The 19,732-nt window shown below is 47.2% G+C and overlaps 1 protein-coding gene across 1 annotated transcript; it reads right to left on the bottom strand.

The window, feature by feature from the left end:
- Positions 1-126: 126 nt before the first annotated feature.
- On the bottom strand, positions 127-19,445 carry cfap298 (cilia and flagella associated protein 298). The gene is given in 8 exon segments (NM_001141288.3): positions 127-325; positions 2,656-2,751; positions 9,549-9,680; positions 13,810-13,968; positions 14,219-14,286; positions 17,631-17,798; positions 18,844-18,985; positions 19,361-19,445. Coding segments are annotated over 7 exon segments (873 nt in total). The 5' UTR covers positions 18,983-18,985; positions 19,361-19,445; the 3' UTR covers positions 127-214.
- Positions 19,446-19,732: the final 287 nt, after the last annotated feature.

Raw genomic sequence — 19,732 nt, 5'->3', positions numbered from 1 at the left:
TCCATCGGGTTACGGCATCAATAGGGAGGTTCATATCCATGTCCGTCTACCTCTGTGTGTATATAGTTACGGCCAAATATATATATATTAAAAAAAAAAAAAATTGTCAACACACCTTGTTATTTTCAACATTGCAGAACCAATTTAATTTTTTTTTGGTAAACTTAAGCTTACAATTTGTATTTAAAAATAAATAAAAAAAAGGCATGTGTGTCTATCTGGGACCCCACTTGATGTTGCTGAGGCCCTGGAACTGTCTCTTCAAGGCCTGTCTGTCTGACCAGTCTGAGTGGAGGTGACTGTCGTCTTCCACCTCGTCCAGCATCTGTCAAAACCACAGACATAATACACTAAGGTTTACGGTAATGTACTCACATTAACCCACAGACATAATACACTAAGGTTTACGGTAGTGTACTCACATTAACCCACAGACATAATACACTAAGGTTTATGGTAATGTACTCAGATAAAGCAGATTATTCAGGTGAGGTGGGAATAGGGTTGCAAAATTCTGGTAACTTGGATCCTGGTAGGATTGTGGGGAGGTGGGAATATAAAATATGGCCGGTGTTTTATAGAAATTACACAGGGAGACTGTATAGACTATATAATGTATATTCACTGCAGGACAGGGAGTCTGTATAGACTGAATAATGTATAGACACTGTAAAACGGAGACAGTATAAACTGTATAATGTATAGTCACTGTAGGACAGGGAGACTGTATAGACCATATAGACTGTATAATGTATAGTCACTGTAGGACAGGGAGACTGTATAGACCATATAGACTGTATAATGTAGTCACTGTAGGACAGGGAGACTATATAGACAATATAGACTGTATAATGTACAGTTGAAGTCAGAAGTTTACATACACCTTAGCCAAATAGATTCAAACTCAGTTTTTCACAATTCCTGACATTTAATCCCAGTTAAAAAAATCCCTGTTCTTAGGTCAGTTAGGATCACCACTTCATTTTAAGAATGTGAAATGTCAGATTAATAGTAGAGAGAATGATTTATTTCAGCTTTTATTTCTTTCATCACATTCCCAGTGGGTCAGAAGTTTACAAACACTCAATTAGTATTTGGTAGCATTGCCTTTAAATTGTTTAACTTGGGTCAAACGTTTTGGGTAGCCTTCCACAAGCTTCCCACAATAAGTTGGGTGAATTTTGGCCCATTCCTCCTGACAGAGCTGGTGTAACTGAGTCAGGTTTGTAGGCCTCCTTGCTCGCACACGCTTTTTCAGTTCTGCCCACAAATGTTCTATAGAATTGAGTTCAGGGCTTTGTGATGGTCTCTCCAATACCTTGACTTTGTTGTCCTTAAGCCATTTTGCCACAACTTTGGAAGTATGCTTGGGGTCATTGTCTATTTGGAAGACCCATTTGCGACCAAGCTTTAACTTCCTGACTGATGTCTTGAGATGTTGCTTCAATATATCCACATAATTGTCCTTCCTCATGATGCCATCTATTTTGGGAAGTGCACCAGTCCCTCCTGCAGCAAAGCACCCCCACAACATGATGCTGCAACCCCTGTGCTTCACGGTTGGGATGGTGTTCTTCGGCTTGCAAGCGTCCCACTTTTTCCTCCAAACGTAACGGTGGTCATTATGGCCAAATAGTTATATTTTTGTTTCATCAGAGCAGAGGACATTTCTCCAAAAAGTACGCTCTTTGTCCCCATGTGCAGCTGAAAACCGTAGTCTGGCTTTTTTATGGCGGTTTTGGAGCAGTGGCTTCTTCCTTGCTGAGCGGCCTTTCAGGTTATGTCGATATAGGACTTGTTTTACTGTGGATATAGATACTTTTGTACCCGTTTCCTCCAGCATCTTCACAAGGTCCTTTGCTGTTGTTCTGGGATTGATTTGCACTTTTTGCACCAAAGTACGTTCATCTCTAGGAGACAGAATGCGTCTCCTTCCTGAGCGGTATGACGGTTGCGTGGTCCCATGGTGTTTATACTTGCGTACTATCGTTTGTACAGATGAACATGGTACCTTCAGGAGTTTGGAAATTGCTCCCAAGGATGAACCAGACTTGTGGAGGTCTACAATTATTTTCCTGAGGTCTTGGCTGATTTCTTTTGATTTTCTCATGATGTCAAGCAAAGAGACACCGAGTTTGAAGGTAGGCCTTGAAATACATCCACAGGTACACCTCCAATTGACTGAAATGAGGTCAATTAGCCTATCAGAAGCTTCTAAAGCCTAACATAATTTTCTGGAATTTTCCAAGCTGTTTAAAGGCACAGTCAACTTAGTGTATGTAAACTTCTGACCCACTGGAATTGCGATACAGTGAATTATAAGTGAAATAATCTGTCTGTAAACAATTGTTGGAAAAATGACTTGTGTCATGCACAAAGTAGATGTCCTAACCGACTTGCCAAAACTATAGTTTGTTAACAAGAAATTTATGGAGTGGTTGAAAAACGAGTTTTAATGACTTCAACCAAAGTGTATGTAAAATTCCGACTTCAACTGTATGCGTGCGTGTGTGTGTGTGTGTGTGTGTGTGTGTGTGTGTGTGTGTGTGTGTGTGTGTGTGTGTGTGTGTGTGTGTGTGTGTGTGTGTGTGTGTGTGTGTGTGTGTGTGTGTGTGTGTGTGTGTGTGTGTGTGTGTGTGTGTGTGTGAGTCCCACCTTGAGTTCCTGCTGTCTCTTGTAGTGGTGCATCATCATCTGTTTCTGTTGTTCCTCTGTGACCACAGGTTCTCTGGCTGGCGCCCCCTGGCCCCTCTGACAGGAACACATGGTCAAACATCAGGACGAGCTACACCAGTGGGTCACGGGTGATCAATCTATTATATCCATTTGTGGGACCTAGAACATCAAAATCCCCCGTCTAGAACATCTAGATCTATCCCCGTCTAGATCTGTCTCCCAAGAACGTCTAAATCTCTCTCTCTCTAGAACATCTAGATCTACCCCTCTCTAGAACATCTAGATCTACCCCTCTCTAGAACATCTAGATCTACCCCTCTCTAGAACATCTAGATCTACCCCTCTCTAGAACATCTAGATCTACCCCTCTCTAGAACATCTAGATCTACCCCTCTCTAGAACATCTAGATCTACCCCTCTCTAGAACATCTAGATCTACCCCTCTCTAGAACATCTAGATCTACCCCTCTCTAGAACATCTAGATCTACCTCTCTCTAGAACATCTAGATCTCTCTCTCTCTCTAGAACATCTAGATCTATCTCTCTCTAGAACATCTAGATCTATCTCTCTCTAGAACATCTAGATCTATCTCTCTAGGCTATGACCAAGGGCTAGGCCTACTACGAACTGAAAAGCATGGACTATTTCTTCCTAAAGTGGTTTCCTCTCCTTACCTCATCTTATTGGCTTGCTCTGATGTGATCTGAACTATCCTGTGTTTTTATATGGAGATGAGAGAAGAAACCACTTTGGATTATTGACATGTACCCTCTGTAAAAATGTACTCCGTCTCTATTTTCAAGATGTCGACGCATAGCTCAGTCACACCCGAGAACAGCTGATAAAGTGGCTCGCGCTCTGCTCACGCCGGCAAAAAGATACACGTCCAGCGTAACAGGTAAAAACCTACTGTTTTCCAGATTCCCCAGTCACTACCTCCAGTCCAGTCACTACCTCCTCCAGTCACTACCTCCTCCAGTCACTACCTCCTCCAGTCACTACCTCCTCCAGTCACTACCTCCTCCAGTCACTACCTCCTCCAGTCACTACCTCCTCCAGTCACTACCTCCTCCAGTCAGTAACAGCTTTTGTACCAAAACAACAAGTGTTTGGGATAACTGATGGCATACCACAAACTCTTCCCCTTTAGCCCTGTTTCACACTAAAAACACTAACACGCATGTACTGTAAATAACATGGAAGTACTGTAAATAACATGCATGTACTGTAAATAACATGGAAGTACTGTAAATAACATGGAAGTACTGTAAATAACATGGAAGTACTGTAAATAACATGGAAGTACTGTAAATAACACCAGAGTATGTGAGCGGAGCGAGTTTCCCAAAGGCTGGAGTGTTGGCCTTCTCGCCCGCTCCGATTTCCCTCCAGTATCGTTCACTTCACGAGCTCAGAGCATGCCTACCCAGCATGCATTTGCAGTCTACTTGAGTGCTTTAGCCCCTTGTTTTAGCGACTGTCATGGAGTTGGCTAAATATTTTCATAAAGAAACTGATAAAACACACAGGTGTTAAATCAAGGTGACTTAGAAAAGAGGAGGATCAAGAGAGAGTGGTGATGTAGAGGTGATGTAGTGGTGATGTAGTGGTGATGTAGTGGGGAGAGAGTGGTGATGTAGTGGTGATGTAGTGGGGAGAGAGTGGTGGTGTAGTGGTGGTGTAGTGGTGATGTAGTGGTGATGTAGTGGTGGTGATGTAGTGGTGATGTAGTGGGGAGAGAGTGGTGGTGTAGTGGTGATGTAGTGGTGATGTAGTGGTGATGTAGTGGGGAGAGAGTGGTGGTGTAGTGGTGATGTAGTGGTGGTGTAGTGGTGATGTAGTGGTGATGTAGAGGAGTAGTGGTGATGTAGAGGAGATGTAGAGGTGATGTAGTGGTGATGTAGGAGGTGATGTAGTGGTGATGAAGTGGTGGTGATGTAGTGGTGGTGATGTAGAGGTGGTGTAGTGGTGACGTAGTGGTGACGTAGTGGTGGTGGTGTAGTGGTGGTGGTGTAGTGGTGGTGGTGTAGAGGTGATGTAGTGGTGATGTGGAGGTGATGTAGTAGTGGTGATGTGGAGGTGATGTAGTGGTGATGTAGTGGTGGTGATGTAGTGGTGATGTAGAGGTGATGTAGAGGTGATGTAGTGGTGGTGATGTAGTGGTGGTGATGTAGTGGTGATGTAGTAGAGGTGATGTAGTGGTGATGTAGAGGTGATGTAGTGGTGGTGATGTAGTGGTGCTGATGTAGTGGTGGTGGTGTAGTGGTGATGTAGTGGTGATGTAGTGGGGAGAGAGTGGTGATGTTGTGGTGATGTAGAGGTGATGTAGTGGTGGTGATGTAGTGGTGGTGGTGTAGTGGTGATGTAGTGGTGGTGGTGTAGTGGTGATGTAGTGGTGATGTAGTAGTGGTGATGTAGTGGTGATGTAGAGGTGATGTAGTGGTGGTGATGTAGTGGTGGTGATGTAGTGCTGGTGGTGTAGTGGTGATGTAGTGTCCACAACTAAAGAATCATTGTGGAATCTGAAAAGACACGTATCCTGAAAAGCAGTATGATGTACTTACTACAGTACATGCTAACAGAAAGGAACGAGCTGGGTAGCTACAGGTTAGAATGTCATTGTAGCAAATTATTTATAAACTAAAACTCTTAAAAGTTTCCTTCATTTTTATTCTATTATCTATACAAAAGGACATCATTGATTTTGACCCAATAGGTCTGGTATATTCCCACTTTCAAGGAGCTTTCCATTTCATTGGGTTATTTTGCCTAAAAACTGGAAGAAGAAAAATTGACAAAAAAACGAAGCATCCTGGCCCGAAGGGTTGCTCTGCAAGCACTGACAGATTATTGTCCGCTGCTGACCTGCTATCCAGGAACCATCACATGAGCCTGAAGCCACAGACTCTGGCCAAACTCCTGTTTCTAAAAATGAATTCAGAGGCTCTGTAGACTGAACCCAATAAGGCATTTCATTTGTATTTAATTCTAAGTAAGTTACAGCCTATACGCCCAATTTATGGACTATAATGATTTAATACAACAAAATGTCCCTACCAGCCTATTGAGTTGCACTCCAAAATGCTTCACAATATATTTGTTTGCAGGATAAAACCAATCATATGGACTGGTTTCAATACTTCAAAACCAAATGGTAGGTCCAGGTAGGCACAACAATAGATGGGTGTTGGTTAAATTGGGATTTTAATAAATGGAGTGAATTTGAAGCAGCAGTTTTTTTTACCTTTTGAGCATTCTTTCAAACGCCTGTCCCTACTGGCTAGTTGTAGTGTAGCTCCACCCACCAGTCCCTACTGGCTAGATGTAGTGTAGCTCCACCCACCAGTCCCTACTGGCTAGTTGTAGTGTAGCTCCACCCACCAGTCCCTACTGGCTAGATGTAGTGTAGCTCCACCCACCAGTCCCTACTGGCTAGATGTAGTGTAGCTCCACCCACCTGTCCCTACTGGCTAGATGTAGTGTAGCTCCACCCACCTGTCCCTACTGGCTAGATGTAGTGTAGCTCCACCCACCTGTCCCTACTGGCTAGTTGTAGTGTAGCTCCACCCACCAGTCCCTACTGGCTAGTTGTAGTGTAGCTCCACCCACCTGTCCCTACTGGCTAGTTGTAGTGTAGCTCCACCCACCTGTCCCTACTGGCTAGTTGTAGTGTAGCTCCACCCACCTGTCCCTACTGGCTAGTTGTAGTGTAGCTCCACCACCTGTCCCTACTGGCTAGATGTAGTGTAGCTCCACCCACCTGTCCCTACTGGCTAGTTGTAGTGTAGCTCCACCCACCAGTCCCTACTGGCTAGTTGTAGTGTAGCTCCACCCACCAGTCCCTACTGGCTAGATGTAGTGTAGCTCCACCCACCTGTCCCTACTGGCTAGATGTAGTGTAGCTCCACCCACCTGTCCCTACTGGCTAGTTGTAGTGTAGCTCCACCCACCAGTCCCTACTGGCTAGTTGTAGTGTAGCTCCACCCACCTGTCCCTACTGGCTAGATGTAGTGTAGCTCCACCCACCTGTCCCTACTGGCTAGTTGTAGTGTAGCTCCACCCACCTGTCCCTACTGGCTAGATGTAGTGTAGCTCCACCCACCTGTCCCTACTGGCTAGATGTAGTGTAGCTCCACCCACCTGTCCCTACTGGCTAGTTGTAGTGTAGCTCCACCCACCTGTCCCTACTGGCTAGTTGTAGTGTAGCTCCACCCACCAGTCCCTACTGGCTAGATGTAGTGTAGCTCCACCCACCAGTCCCTACTGGCTAGATGTAGTGTAGCTCCACCCACCAGTCCCTACTGGCTAGATGTAGTGTAGCTCCACCCACCTGTCCCTACTGGCTAGATGTAGTGTAGCTCCACCCACCTGTCCCTTCTGGCTAGTTGTAGTGTAGCTCCACCCACCTGTCCCTACTGGCTAGTTGTAGTGTAGCTCCACCCACCAGTCCCTACTGGCTAGTTGTAGTGTAGCTCCACCCACCTGTCCCTACTGGCTAGATGTAGTGTAGCTCCACCCACCTGTCCCTACTGGCTAGTTGTAGTGTAGCTCCACCCACCTGTCCCTACTGGCTAGATGTAGTGTAGCTCCACCCACCATCCCTACTGGCTAGTTGTAGTGTAGCTCCACCCACCTGTCCCTACTGGCTAGATGTAGTGTAGCTCCACCCACCATCCCTACTGGCTAGTTGTAGTGTAGCTCCACCCACCAGTCCCTACTGGCTAGATGTAGTGTAGCTCCACCCACCTGTCCCTACTGGCTAGATGTAGTGTAGCTCCACCCACCTGTCCCTACTGGCTAGTTGTAGTGTAGCTCCACCCACCTGTCCCTACTGGCTAGATGTAGTGTAGCTCCACCCACCATCCCTACTGGCTAGTTGTAGTGTAGCTCCACCCACCTGTCCCTACTGGCTAGATGTAGTGTAGCTCCACCCACCAGCCCCTACTGGCTTGTTGTAGTGTAGCTCCCCCCATAGTCCCTACTGGCTAGATGTAGTGTAGCTCCACCCACCAGCCCTACTGGCTAGATGTAGTGTAGCTCCACCCACCTGTCCCTACTGGCTAGTTGTAGTGTAGCTCCACCCACCTGTCCCTACTGGCTAGATGTAGTGTAGCTCCACCCACCAGTCCCTACTGGCTAGTTGTAGTGTAGCTCCACCCACCTGTCCCTACTGGCTAGATGTAGTGTAGCTCCACCCACCTATCCCTACTGGCTAGTTGTAGTGTAGCTCCACCCACCTGTCCCTACTGGCTAGATGTAGTGTAGCTCCACCCACCATCCCTACTGGCGTTGTAGTAGTGTAGCTCCACCCACCAGTCCCTACTGGCTAGATGTAGTGTAGCTCCACCCACCTGTCCCTACTGGCTAGATGTAGTGTAGCTCCACCCACCAGTCCCTACTGGCTAGTTGTAGTGTAGCTCCACCCACCTGTCCCTACTGGCTAGATGTAGTGTAGCTCCACCCACCATCCCTACTGGCTAGTTGTAGTGTAGCTCCACCCACCTGTCCCTACTGGCTAGATGTAGTGTAGCTCCACCCACCTGTCCCTACTGGCTAGATGTAGTGTAGCTCCACCCACCTGTCCCTACTGGCTAGTTGTAGTGTAGCTCCACCCACCTGTCCCTACTGGCTAGATGTAGTGTAGCTCCACCCACCTGTCCCTACTGGCTAGTTGTAGTGTAGCTCCACCCACCTGTCCCTACTGGCTAGATGTAGTGTAGCTCCACCCACCTGTCCCTACTGGCTAGATGTAGTGTAGCTCCACCCACCTGTCCCTACTGGCTAGTTGTAGTGTAGCTCCACCCACCTGTCCCTACTGGCTAGTTGTAGTGTAGCTCCACCCACCAGTCCCTACTGGCTACATGTAGTGTAGCTCCACCCACCAGTCCCTACTGGCTAGATGTAGTGTAGCTCCCCCCATAGTCCCTACTGGCTAGATGTAGTGTAGCTCCACCCACCTGTCCCTACTGGCTAGATGTAGTGTAGCTCCACCCACCTGTCCCTTCTGGCTAGTTGTAGTGTAGCTCCACCCACCTGTCCCTACTGGCTAGATGTAGTGTAGCTCCACCCACCAGTCCCTACTGGCTAGTTGTAGTGTAGCTCCACCCACCTGTCCCTACTGGCTAGATGTAGTGTAGCTCCACCCACCTGTCCCTACTGGCTAGTTGTAGTGTAGCTCCACCCACCTGTCCCTACTGGCTAGATGTAGTGTAGCTCCACCCACCAGCCCTACTGGCTAGTTGTAGTGTAGCTCCACCCACCAGTCCCTACTGGCTAGATGTAGTGTAGCTCCACCCACCTGTCCCTACTGGCTAGATGTAGTGTAGCTCCACCCACCAGTCCCTACTGGCTAGATGTAGTGTAGCTCCACCCACCTGTCCCTACTGGCTAGATGTAGTGTAGCTCCACCCACCTGTCCCTACTGGCTAGTTGTAGTGTAGCTCCACCCACCTGTCCCTACTGGCTAGATGTAGTGTAGCTCCACCCACCAGCCCTACTGGCTAGTTGTAGTGTAGCTCCACCCACCTGTCCCTACTGGCTAGATGTAGTGTAGCTCCACCCACCAGCCCTACTGGCTTGTTGTAGTGTAGCTCCCCCCATAGTCCCTACTGGCTAGATGTAGTGTAGCTCCACCCACCTGTCCCTACTGGCTAGATGTAGTGTAGCTCCACCCACCTGTCCCTACTGGCTAGATGTAGTGTAGCTCCACCCACCTGTACTGGTCCCTACTGGCTTGTTGTAGTGTAGCTCCACCCACCTGTCCCTACTGGCTAGTTGTAGTGTAGCTCCACCCACCTGTCCCTACTGGCTAGATGTAGTGTAGCTCCACCCACCAGCCCTACTGGCTTGTTGTAGTGTAGCTCCACCCACCTTCTGTATTTTGACTACGATCTTGGTTTTGTCGTTCTTGCCGATGTAATCCTGTAGTTTCTTCCCTCTATGCAACTCCTTAGCAGCCCACCACAGCTGAGCCTCCTCCACTGGAATCACCTGGAGAGATGCCTGGGAGAGACGACGAGGGAGAGAGGGAGAGAGGGGAGGAGGCAGAGAGGAGGGAGGGAGGGAGGGGGAGGGAGGGAGAGAGGGGAGGAGGCAGAGAGGAGGGAGGGAGAGGGAGGGAGAGAGAGAGGGGAGGAGGCAGAGAGGAGGGAGGGAGAGGGAGGGAGAGAGAGAGAGGGAGGAGGAGAGAGAGGAGGGAGGGAGAGAGGGGAGGAGGCAGAGAGAGGAGGGAGGGAGAGAGGGGGGGAGGGAGAGAGGGAGTGAGAGAGGGAGGGAGGGAGAGAGGGAGGGAGGAGGGAGAGAGGGAGGGAGGGAGGGAGAGAGAGAGGGGAGGAGGCAGAGAGAGAGAGAGAGAGGAGGAGGAGAGAGAGAGAGAGAGGGGAGGAGGCAGAGAGAGAGAGAAGGGAAGGAGGGTGAGAGAGGAGGGAGGGAGGGGAGGGAGGAAGGGAGGAGGAGAGAGAGAGGAGGGAGGGGGGAGGGAGAGAGAGAGAGAGGAGGGAGGGAGAGATCGGGGAGGAGGCAGAGAGAGAGAGAGAGAAGGGAAGGAGGGTGGAGAGAGGAGGGAGGGAGGGAGGGGGAGGGAGGAGAGGAGGGGGAGGGTGGAGAGAGGAGGGAGGGAGAGAGAGAGAGAGAGGAGGGAGGGAGAGAGGGAGGGGGGAGAGAGACAAATAGAGGGGGAGATAGACAGAAAGAGAGAGACAAAGAGAGACAATTGGACAGAGAGGGAGAGAGTTCAGTGATCACTGATATATCAACTGATGATCAGGGGTTTTGTACATCTGGATAACACACACCAGGATTGAGCAATAAAAATCTATTTTAAAAATGGAATTGTTGGACATAAGATTGTTAAAAACACCAGGAAATCAGCTCCAAAATGATTTTAATTGAATATGAATGTATTCCCACACATAGTAGAGAGGTGTGATTTTATACAAATGGAAGCAAGGTTGGAAATTATTATGTTTTAGTCAAATATTATACGGCGCATTCAGAAAGTATTCAGACTCCTTCCCCTTTTCCACATTTTGTTACGTTACAGCCTTATTCTAAAATTTATAAATGTATTTTCCCCCCCCTCAAATCTACACACAATACCCCATAATGACAAAGCAAAAACAGGTTTAGACATTTTTGCAAATGTATTAAAAATAAAAAACTGAAATAACTTATTTACATAAGTATTCAGACCCTTTGCTATGAGACTCGAAATTGAGCTCAACTTGATTGGAGTCCAACTGTGGTAAATTAAATTGATTGGACATGATTTGGAAATGCACACACCTGTCTATATAAGGTCCCACAGCTGACAGTGCATCAGAGCAAAAACCAAGCCATGAGGTCCAAAGAATTGTCCATAGAGCTCTGAGGCAGGATTGTGTCGAGGCACAGATCTGGGGAAGGGTACCAAAAATATTCTGCAGCATTGAAGGTCCCCAAGAACACAGTGGACTCCATCATTCTTAAATGGATCTGGCCGCCCGGGGTTCCTCTGTGGAGATGGGAGAACCTTCCAGAAGGACAATGATCTCTGCAGCACTCCACCAATCAGGCCTTTATGGTGGAGTGGCCAGACTGAAGCCACTCCTCAGTAAAAGGCACATGACAGCCCGCTTGGAGTTTGCCAAAAGGCACCTAAAGGACTCAGACCATGATAAACACGATTCCCTGTTCTGATGAAACCAAGGTTAAACTCTTTGGCCTGAATGCCAAGCGTCACGTCTGGAGGAAACCTGGCAACATCCCTACGGTGAGGTATGGTGGTGGCAGCATCATGCTGTGGGGATGTTTTTGAGCAGCAGGGACTGGGAGACTAGTCAATATTGAGGGAAAGATGAAGATGAGTAAAGTACAGAGAGATCCTTAATTAAAACCTGCTCCAGAGCACTCAGGACCTCAGACTGGGGTGAAGGTTCACCTTCCAACAGGACAACGACCCTGAACACACTGCCAAGACAACACAGGAGTGGCTTCAGGACAAGTCTCTGAATGTCCTTAAGTGGCCCAGCCAGAGCCCGGACTTGAACCCGATCAAACATCTCTGGAGAGACCTGAAAATAGCTGTGCAGCGACGCTCCCCATCCAACCTGACAGAGCTTGAGAGGATCTACAGAGAAGAATGGGAGAAACTCCCCAAATACAGGTGTGCCAAGCTTGTAGCGTCCCAAGAAGACTCGAGGCTGTAATCGCTGCAAAACGTGCTTCAACAAAGTACTGAGTAAAGTGTCTGAATACTTAAGTAAATGTGATATTTCAGTTAATATTTAATTAAAAAAATTCTCGAAAAACATGTTTTTGCTTTGTAATTATGGGGTAGTGTGTGTAGATTAATGAGGGGGGGAAAAAAACAATTGAGTACATTTTAGAGTAAGGCTGTAACTTAACAAAATGTGGAAATGTCTAGGGGTCTGAATACTTTCCAAATGCACTGTATTGTACATGTTAGGGCTTATTGCGGTCAATTTGAAGTTAACAAATGATTTGTAATTATCTTCCCGCGGTTAAATGTAGTTGATGATGCCTGCCATACACTGTAACGTCGGGGAGGTGATGCCTGCCGTAAACTGTAACGTCGGGGAGGTGATGCCTGCCGTACACTGTAACGGCGGGGAGGTGATGCCTGCCGTACACTGTAACGTCGGGGAGGTGATGCCTGCCGTACACTGTAACGTCGGGGAGGTGATGCCTGCCGTACACTGTAACGTCGGGGAGGTGATGCCTGCCGTACACTGTAACGGCGGGGAGGTGATGCCTGCCGTACACTGTAACGGCGGGGTGGTGATGCCTGCCGTACACTGTAACGGCGGGGAGGTGATGCCTGCCGTACACTGTAACGTCGGGGAGGTGATGCCTGCCGTACACTGTAACGTCGGGGAGGTGATGCCTGCCGTACACTGTAACGTCGGGGAGGTGATGCCTGCCGTACACTGTAACGCCCGGGGAGGTGATGCCTGCCGTACACTGTAACGCCGGGGAGGTGATGCCTGCCGTACACTGTAACGCCGGGAGGTGATGCCTGCCGTACACTGTAACGTCGGGGAGGTGATGCCTGCCGTACACTGTAACGTCGGGGAGGTGATGCCTGCCGTACACTGTAACGTCGGGGAGGTGATGCCTGCCGTACACTAACGTCGGGGAGGTGATGCCTGCCGTACACTGTAACGTCAGGGAGGTGATGCCTGCCGTACACTGTAACGTCGGGGAGGTGATGCCTGCCGTACACTGTAACGTCGGGGAGGTGATGCCTGCCGTACACTGTAACGCCGGGGAGGTGATGCCTGCCGTACACTGTAACGCCGGGGAGGTGATGCCTGCCGTACACTGTAACGTCGGGGAGGTGATGCCTGCCGTACACTAACGTCGGGGAGGTGATGCCTGCCGTACACTGTAACGTCGGGGAGGTGATGCCTGCCGTACACTAACGTCGGGGAGGTGATGCCTGCCGTACACTGTAACGTCGGGGAGGTGATGCCTGCCGTACACTGTAACGTCGGGGAGGTGATGCCTGCCGTACACTGTAACGTCGGGGAGGTGATGCCTGCCGTACACTGTAACGTCGGGGAGGTGATGCCTGCCGTACACTGTAACGTCGGGGAGGTGATGCCTGCCGTACACTGTAACGTCGGGGAGGTGATGCCTGCCGTACACTGTAACGTCGGGGAGGTGATGCCTGCCGTACACTGTAACGTCGGGGAGGTGATGCCTGCCGTACACTGTAACGTCGGGGAGGTGATGCCTGCCGTACACTGTAACGTCGGGGAGGTGATGCCTGCCGTACACTGTAACGTCGGGGAGGTGATGCCTGCCGTACACTGTAACGTCGGGGAGGTGATGCCTGCCGTACACTGTAACGTCGGGGAGGTGATGCCTGCCGTACACTGTAACGTCGGGGAGGTGATGCCTGCCGTACACTGTAACGTCGGGGAGGTGATGCCTGCCGTACACTGTAACGCCGGGGAGGTGATCCCATGTACAGACCCAGTCCACAGAATTAACCACAACTGAGATAAATATTTAATAAATGTATTAATAAATAAACAAATCCATGAATAAATAGGACTTAGATGGTCTCTATGAGGAAGCCATCCAGTGGCGATGTGACGACCCAGGAAGAGGCCTGCTGTTTACCTACCTGTGTTCCCGATAGGTCCTCCTGGTCGTCCAGCTCCATCCTGATTGGGTCGTGTGGCGGCAAGCCCATTGGGTAGACGATCATGACCGCGCCCCTCAGCCGGTCCAGCGCCTCCTTCACCGTCTCCATGGTAACACACACACCAGCCACCGCCTGTTTCTGAAGAGCACAAAAGGAGGAGAAATAAGAAAATTTAAAAATGTAAAAAAAGGGGCCTGCGTCACCAAATGACACCCTAAACCCTACATAAGCGCACTACTTCCCGTATGGGCCCAGGTCAAAAGTAGTGCACCATATTGGGAATAGGGTGCCGTTTGGGACTGAGTATAACATGTGTGCGGTGTGATCCATTATACGTAGTTGTGTGTATATATCTGGTGTAGGCCTAATATTTAAATACCGTGGCTACCTTAGAGATCACTGCCTTGGCCTCCTCCATGGTATTCCTCAACACCTCCTTCATCTTCTGGTTAGGAGCTGGAAGAGGAGGAAGGGTTCATTCCATTTACAGAAAGTAAACAATATTCCAATTACACAATTTGCTCATTGAAAAGCATTGAAGAGATAAATTGGAATTTCAGTGGTACTTTCTGAATTGATCCCAACTCTCTCAGGATCACAACAATATAGCCAGGTGGACTCTTGTCAGTCTCTCTCTATACAAGAGCCAAGACCCTGGACACAGAGAGCAGGCTCCAGACTGGTGGAGGTAGGAGAACACAGAACTACTGTATGTCAGTTAGAACAAGTGTCAATTGTCCTCTTTACTAAAGCCAATACCTTTTTTAACCTTTTATTTAACTAGGCAAGTCAGTTAAGAAGAAATTCTTATTTACAATGACGGCCTACACCGGCCAAACCTGGACGACGCTGGGCCAATTGTGCGCCGCCCTATGGGACTCCCAATCACGGCCGGGTGTGATACAGCCTGGAATCTAACCAGGGTGTCTGTAGCGACACCTCCAGCACTGAGATACAGTGCCTTAGACCGCTGTGCCACTAGGGAGCCCACATTGACCAAGATACTGGACACAAAGAGCAGGATCCAGGCCCAGAACAAATTATGGTGGCCTTCAAATCAAATTTGAGTGTGTATGGAAGCAACCGGCTCCAAACTAGGGATGCTAACGGTTAGCTGCTTTAATTGGTTAGCTGCTTTAATTGGTTAGCTGCTTTAATTGGTTAGCTGCTTTAATTGGTTAGCTGCTTTAATTGGTTAGCTGATGAAAATACATTTGACCGGTCATGCTTATCAGTCTATAGGTTAATTTGCATAATTTAGTGGAATTCAATTGGCGAATGTGTGTATTTGCATTAGTCACCATGTATCCAATTTATCACATGCCACAGCATACACAGCCTAGTTTGAGGAGAGGAATAGTCTACCACCTGTCAGACAGGACCAGAGGAGCTCCACAGCCTAGTTTGAGGAGAGGAATAGTCTACCACCTGTCAGACAGGACCAGAGTAGCTCCACAGCCTAGTTTGAGGAGAGGAATAGTCTACCACCTGTCAGACAGGACCAGAGGAGCTCCACAGCCTAGTTTGAGGAGGGGAATAGTCTACCACCTGTCAGACAGGACCAGAGGAGCTCCACAGCCTAGTTTGAGGAGAGGAATAGTCTACCACCTGTCAGACAGGACCAGAGGAGCTCCACAGCCTAGTTTGAGGAGAGGAATAGTCTACCACCTGTCAGACAGGACCAGAGTAGCTCCACAGCCTAGTTTGAGGAGAGGAATAGTCTACCACCTGTCAGACAGGACCAGAGGAGCTCCACAGCCTAGTTTGAGGAGGGGAATAGTCTATCCCCTGTCAGACAGGACCAGAGGAGCTCCACAGCCTAGTTTGAGGAGGGGAATAGTCTACCACCTGTCAGACAGGACCAGAGTAGCTCCACAGCCTAGTTTGAGGAGGGGAATAGTCTACCACCTGTCAGACAGGACCAGAGGAGCTCCACAGCCTAGTTTGAGGAGAGGAATAGTCTACCACCTGTCAGACAGGACCAGAGGAGCTCCACAGCCTAGTTTGAGGAGGGGAATAGTCTACCACCTGTCAGACAGGAACAGAGTAGCTCCACAGCCTAGTTTGAGGAGGGGAATAGTCTACCACCTGTCAGACAGGACCAGAGGAGCTCCACAGCCTAGTTTGAGGAGAGGAATAGTCTACCACCTGTCAGACAGGACCAGAGTAGCTCCACAGCCTAGTTTGAGGAGAGGAATAGTCTACCACCTGTCAGACAGGACCAGAGGAGCTCCACAGCCTAGTTTGAGGAGGGGAATAGTCTATCCCCTGTCAGACAGCGTGATAGCAGCAACTCAAACATCTGGTACGAGAATGAAACATGCTTTTGTAAGCTCAGTCATGGCGCAAAACAAATAACAATTCTAAAATGCCATCTCGAATTAAAACAAAAATAACTGTTTTGATGACCACGATTAAAAATGTCTTACCTTGCTTCAAAAGCAGCCTAGCCAAAAATCAGAACATAGAAACATGGAGGCAATTCTTTTATATAGACTTCATGCCATTAACCAGCATTTCTCTCCTGTTCTATTGGTTTCTACATCAACTTTCTTTCATTGTCCAGAAGACAAAAGGAACAATCCTAGTGATATTAGCAACACATCCTAGTTGTTGCTATTAGATTCCCCCTGTTTCTACAGGAAATGTTCTTCTCTGTCACATATAGAACCACTCACATTAGGTGTGCTGTTTAGAATGGTGTTTTCCCGCAAATTGCATTTTGGCAAATGTTCGAAAATGACGTTTTATTTGCTTCTTCATTACAGCAGTTGCATGTTCAGTAATAGACTATAGCCTTTTGACTGTAAGACGATAGATTTGCCATTGTGGCATGTTTACATTAAGCTCTTAATGAAAAATATGTGTTTGCTTGTTACCGGAGGAATGCTCAACTGTATTCTCTTATTACGAGGCGGAGTTGAATATTCACGATAAACAACATGGAGTCATCTATCAATACATGCTTACCTGTACCTATGTTTGTCCTGTACAACTGAGGTCCTTCCGCGTGATCCTGAAATTCCTACTTTTAATAAAATCTTTTATTGAATACAACCATAGACTTTTTCCTCATTTGTGTTGCTCAATTTAGCGCGAAACCGCTTCTGTCAATTTAAATTTCAGCTTAAGTAGTACGTCAAGGCGTCTGTCTCCAGTTGAGGTTCACAAATCAGTTAAAAGTCAGTTGTATTCGATACGTTTTTATTAAAAGTAAACATTTCAGCATCCCGCTTGAAGACCACAGTTGTACAGGACAAACACAGGTAAGCGTTTTCAGAATTTACATATTTAACAAGTATCGGCTGATGGGGACTCAATTTTGTTGTTATCAAATGGCTGGACCAGTTATCACTCAACTCTGCAATGGAGTTGAGTGTTCTTACGCCAGCTCCATGTATGCATGCATAGTATTTTCTGTTGTTCACATCATTTTCCTGTTTGGATTTTTTTTTTACCGTTTGTTGACCAAGGGGGTTAGTTAGTCGGAAGCAAACTTGACCAGAATTTACATCCCTAAACCAAACAGAACCAAAGAGGACCAAATAGAACCATATGGAATCAAACAGAAGCATAGAGGACCAAATAGAACCATACGGAACCAAACAGAACCAAATAGAACCATACAGAACCAAAGAGGACCAAATAGAACCATACGGAACCAAACAGAAGCAAATGGAACAAAACGGGGAGGAACGTACACAAAATTGTCTATTGGACAATTTATGTTCTTTTTTTAATTCTACATTTTCACGTTCTGGAATAACCTAGTCCGACTAAGAATACACCTCTGGACTGACCGTGTCCGTTCCTCCTTCCGATCTCATCCTTGTTGAATTCAGGTCCTCCGCTGGGGACACACCTCTCCTCCCACTCGTCCTTTAGCTTCAGGTCAACAATCTGTTCATCCGTCAGACCCTGCATGTTGGGGGGCAGCGTCACCCCGTGGTCCATCAGCTCTGGGAACTCTGAGGGAGGAGACAGGAGAATGGAACACAGACACGTTAACACCCATACCATTTTTGGGGCCAAAGGAAGCTGTGTGTGTCTTATGAAAAGTGTAGAGATAGTTAGTTAGTGTAGGGCTAGCTGTATTGTGTATTACACATAGTGTAGAGCTAGCTAGTTAGCTGTATTGTGTAGAACATAGTGTAAAGCTAGCTAATTAGCTCTATTGTGTACCACAGTGTAGAGCTGGCTAATTAGCTGTATATCATATATTGTAGAGCTGGCTAATTAGCTGTATATCATATATTGTAGAGCTAGCTAATTAGCTGTATATCATATATTGTATAGCTAGCTAATTAGCTGTATATCATATATTGTAGAGCTAGCTAATTAGCTGTATATCATATATTGTAGAGCTAGCTAATTAGCTGTATTGCGTAGAACATAGTGTAAAGCTAGCTAGTTAGCTCTACTCTATGTAATTACATTTTGTTTTTGCGTCTTTTACTTTCGATTATGTACACCAGCTTCAAACAGCTGAAAATACAATATTTTTGGTTATGGAAAATATATTTCACAGTGGTTTAGATGGTACAATAATCCTCTACACTACACTTGGTTGTTTGGTAACAAACTGAAATTAGGCAAACTATTTGAATTTTAGCAACCAGGAAATGGCGGAGAGATTTCTGCATAGTGGATCTTTAATTCCATCTTCCATCTCCTAACGTTTGCCACACATGGATGCTCTGTGACTGTGGCTTATTGCCTCTTTGATGACTTACCAACAACAACCTACATGTGCCACTCCTGTGAAAAGCAAGAGCAGCAGCATAAATTATACAATGTCTCTCTCTCTCTGGATCTGTATGGGGCCCTAACAGACAAGCCAGTTAAAGAGAACCCATACCCGTTACAATCATGTCAGATCCGACCCAGACCAGTGACATTATTTAGAATTCTGGGCCCGGATCTCAGGTACAGGTGGATCCGTGAAGCCCACTAAGTTAATTGGCACAGGACAAAGGCAGCTATATCCTTCTTACGCCCTCTAACGTTACTCACCTGAGCATATCCTGTCTACTTTGAGCCTGGTGTTATAGATGGCTGTGACCTGCTGGGTCAGGGTTTCTAACGGGACGTCGACTGACGTGCTGAACAGGAACTGGCTCTCGTCACCACGTTTCACGTGCAGCTGCACCATTCTCTGCAATGATGTCAAAGTATTAGCTAGCTAACTAGCTAGCCAGACAGTTGTGAACCCTAAACTATTATATTAGGTTAGCTATATCCCCCCCTAGCTAACTAGACAGATCTTATAGAGCCAGTAGGTAACGTTAGCTATGTTAGCTGGTTGACTAGTCTAAAAGTTGTAGCTACCAAGCTCCATCAGAAATGAAGTTACCATAGCAACTAAACACAAACTTCCATTTGTTGATAACTAACTAGCGTTAGCTGGAAAACAACTTGAGCGTCAACTTTAATGTTTTAGCTACATACAAATTACTAACATTTACACAGGCAAATAATTAAAATTGTGACATGGATAAGAGTTAACTTTATAACAATAGACAAAACCTACCGTTGTGGAAAAGGTCAGGAAGGACACAAAATAGCAGAGTACCAGAGGTGTTGCAATGTTCAATCGTTTGTAAACGCAGTATCGCGAGACATCCGGGAACCCTTGCGAAACACCAAGCAGACCAGGCCAAAGATAATGTTGAAGAGATGGGAAACTCTATTGGAATAGTATTAACGCCCATTGTGTACGTCGCCCATGTTACGTCAAAAAGCCACGCTGTTTCATTCTGGGCGATTCTGGGACAAAGAAAGCTCTCCTTCAATGAGTGAATGTGAGTTAATTGGACGTTAGCTCAAAAAACCCAACATTAGCATGAACTTCTTCAACAATAAGTACAAAATTAGAAATCTTTTCCACGATGTAAGATAATCC

The sequence above is a fragment of the Salmo salar genome, chromosome ssa11 (genome assembly GCF_905237065.1).
Source record: "Salmo salar chromosome ssa11, Ssal_v3.1, whole genome shotgun sequence".
Classification (NCBI taxonomy): Eukaryota; Metazoa; Chordata; class Actinopteri; order Salmoniformes; family Salmonidae; genus Salmo; species Salmo salar.
Note: the sequence above shows the minus strand (reverse complement) of the source record. Positions and strands in the feature narration are given on the sequence as shown.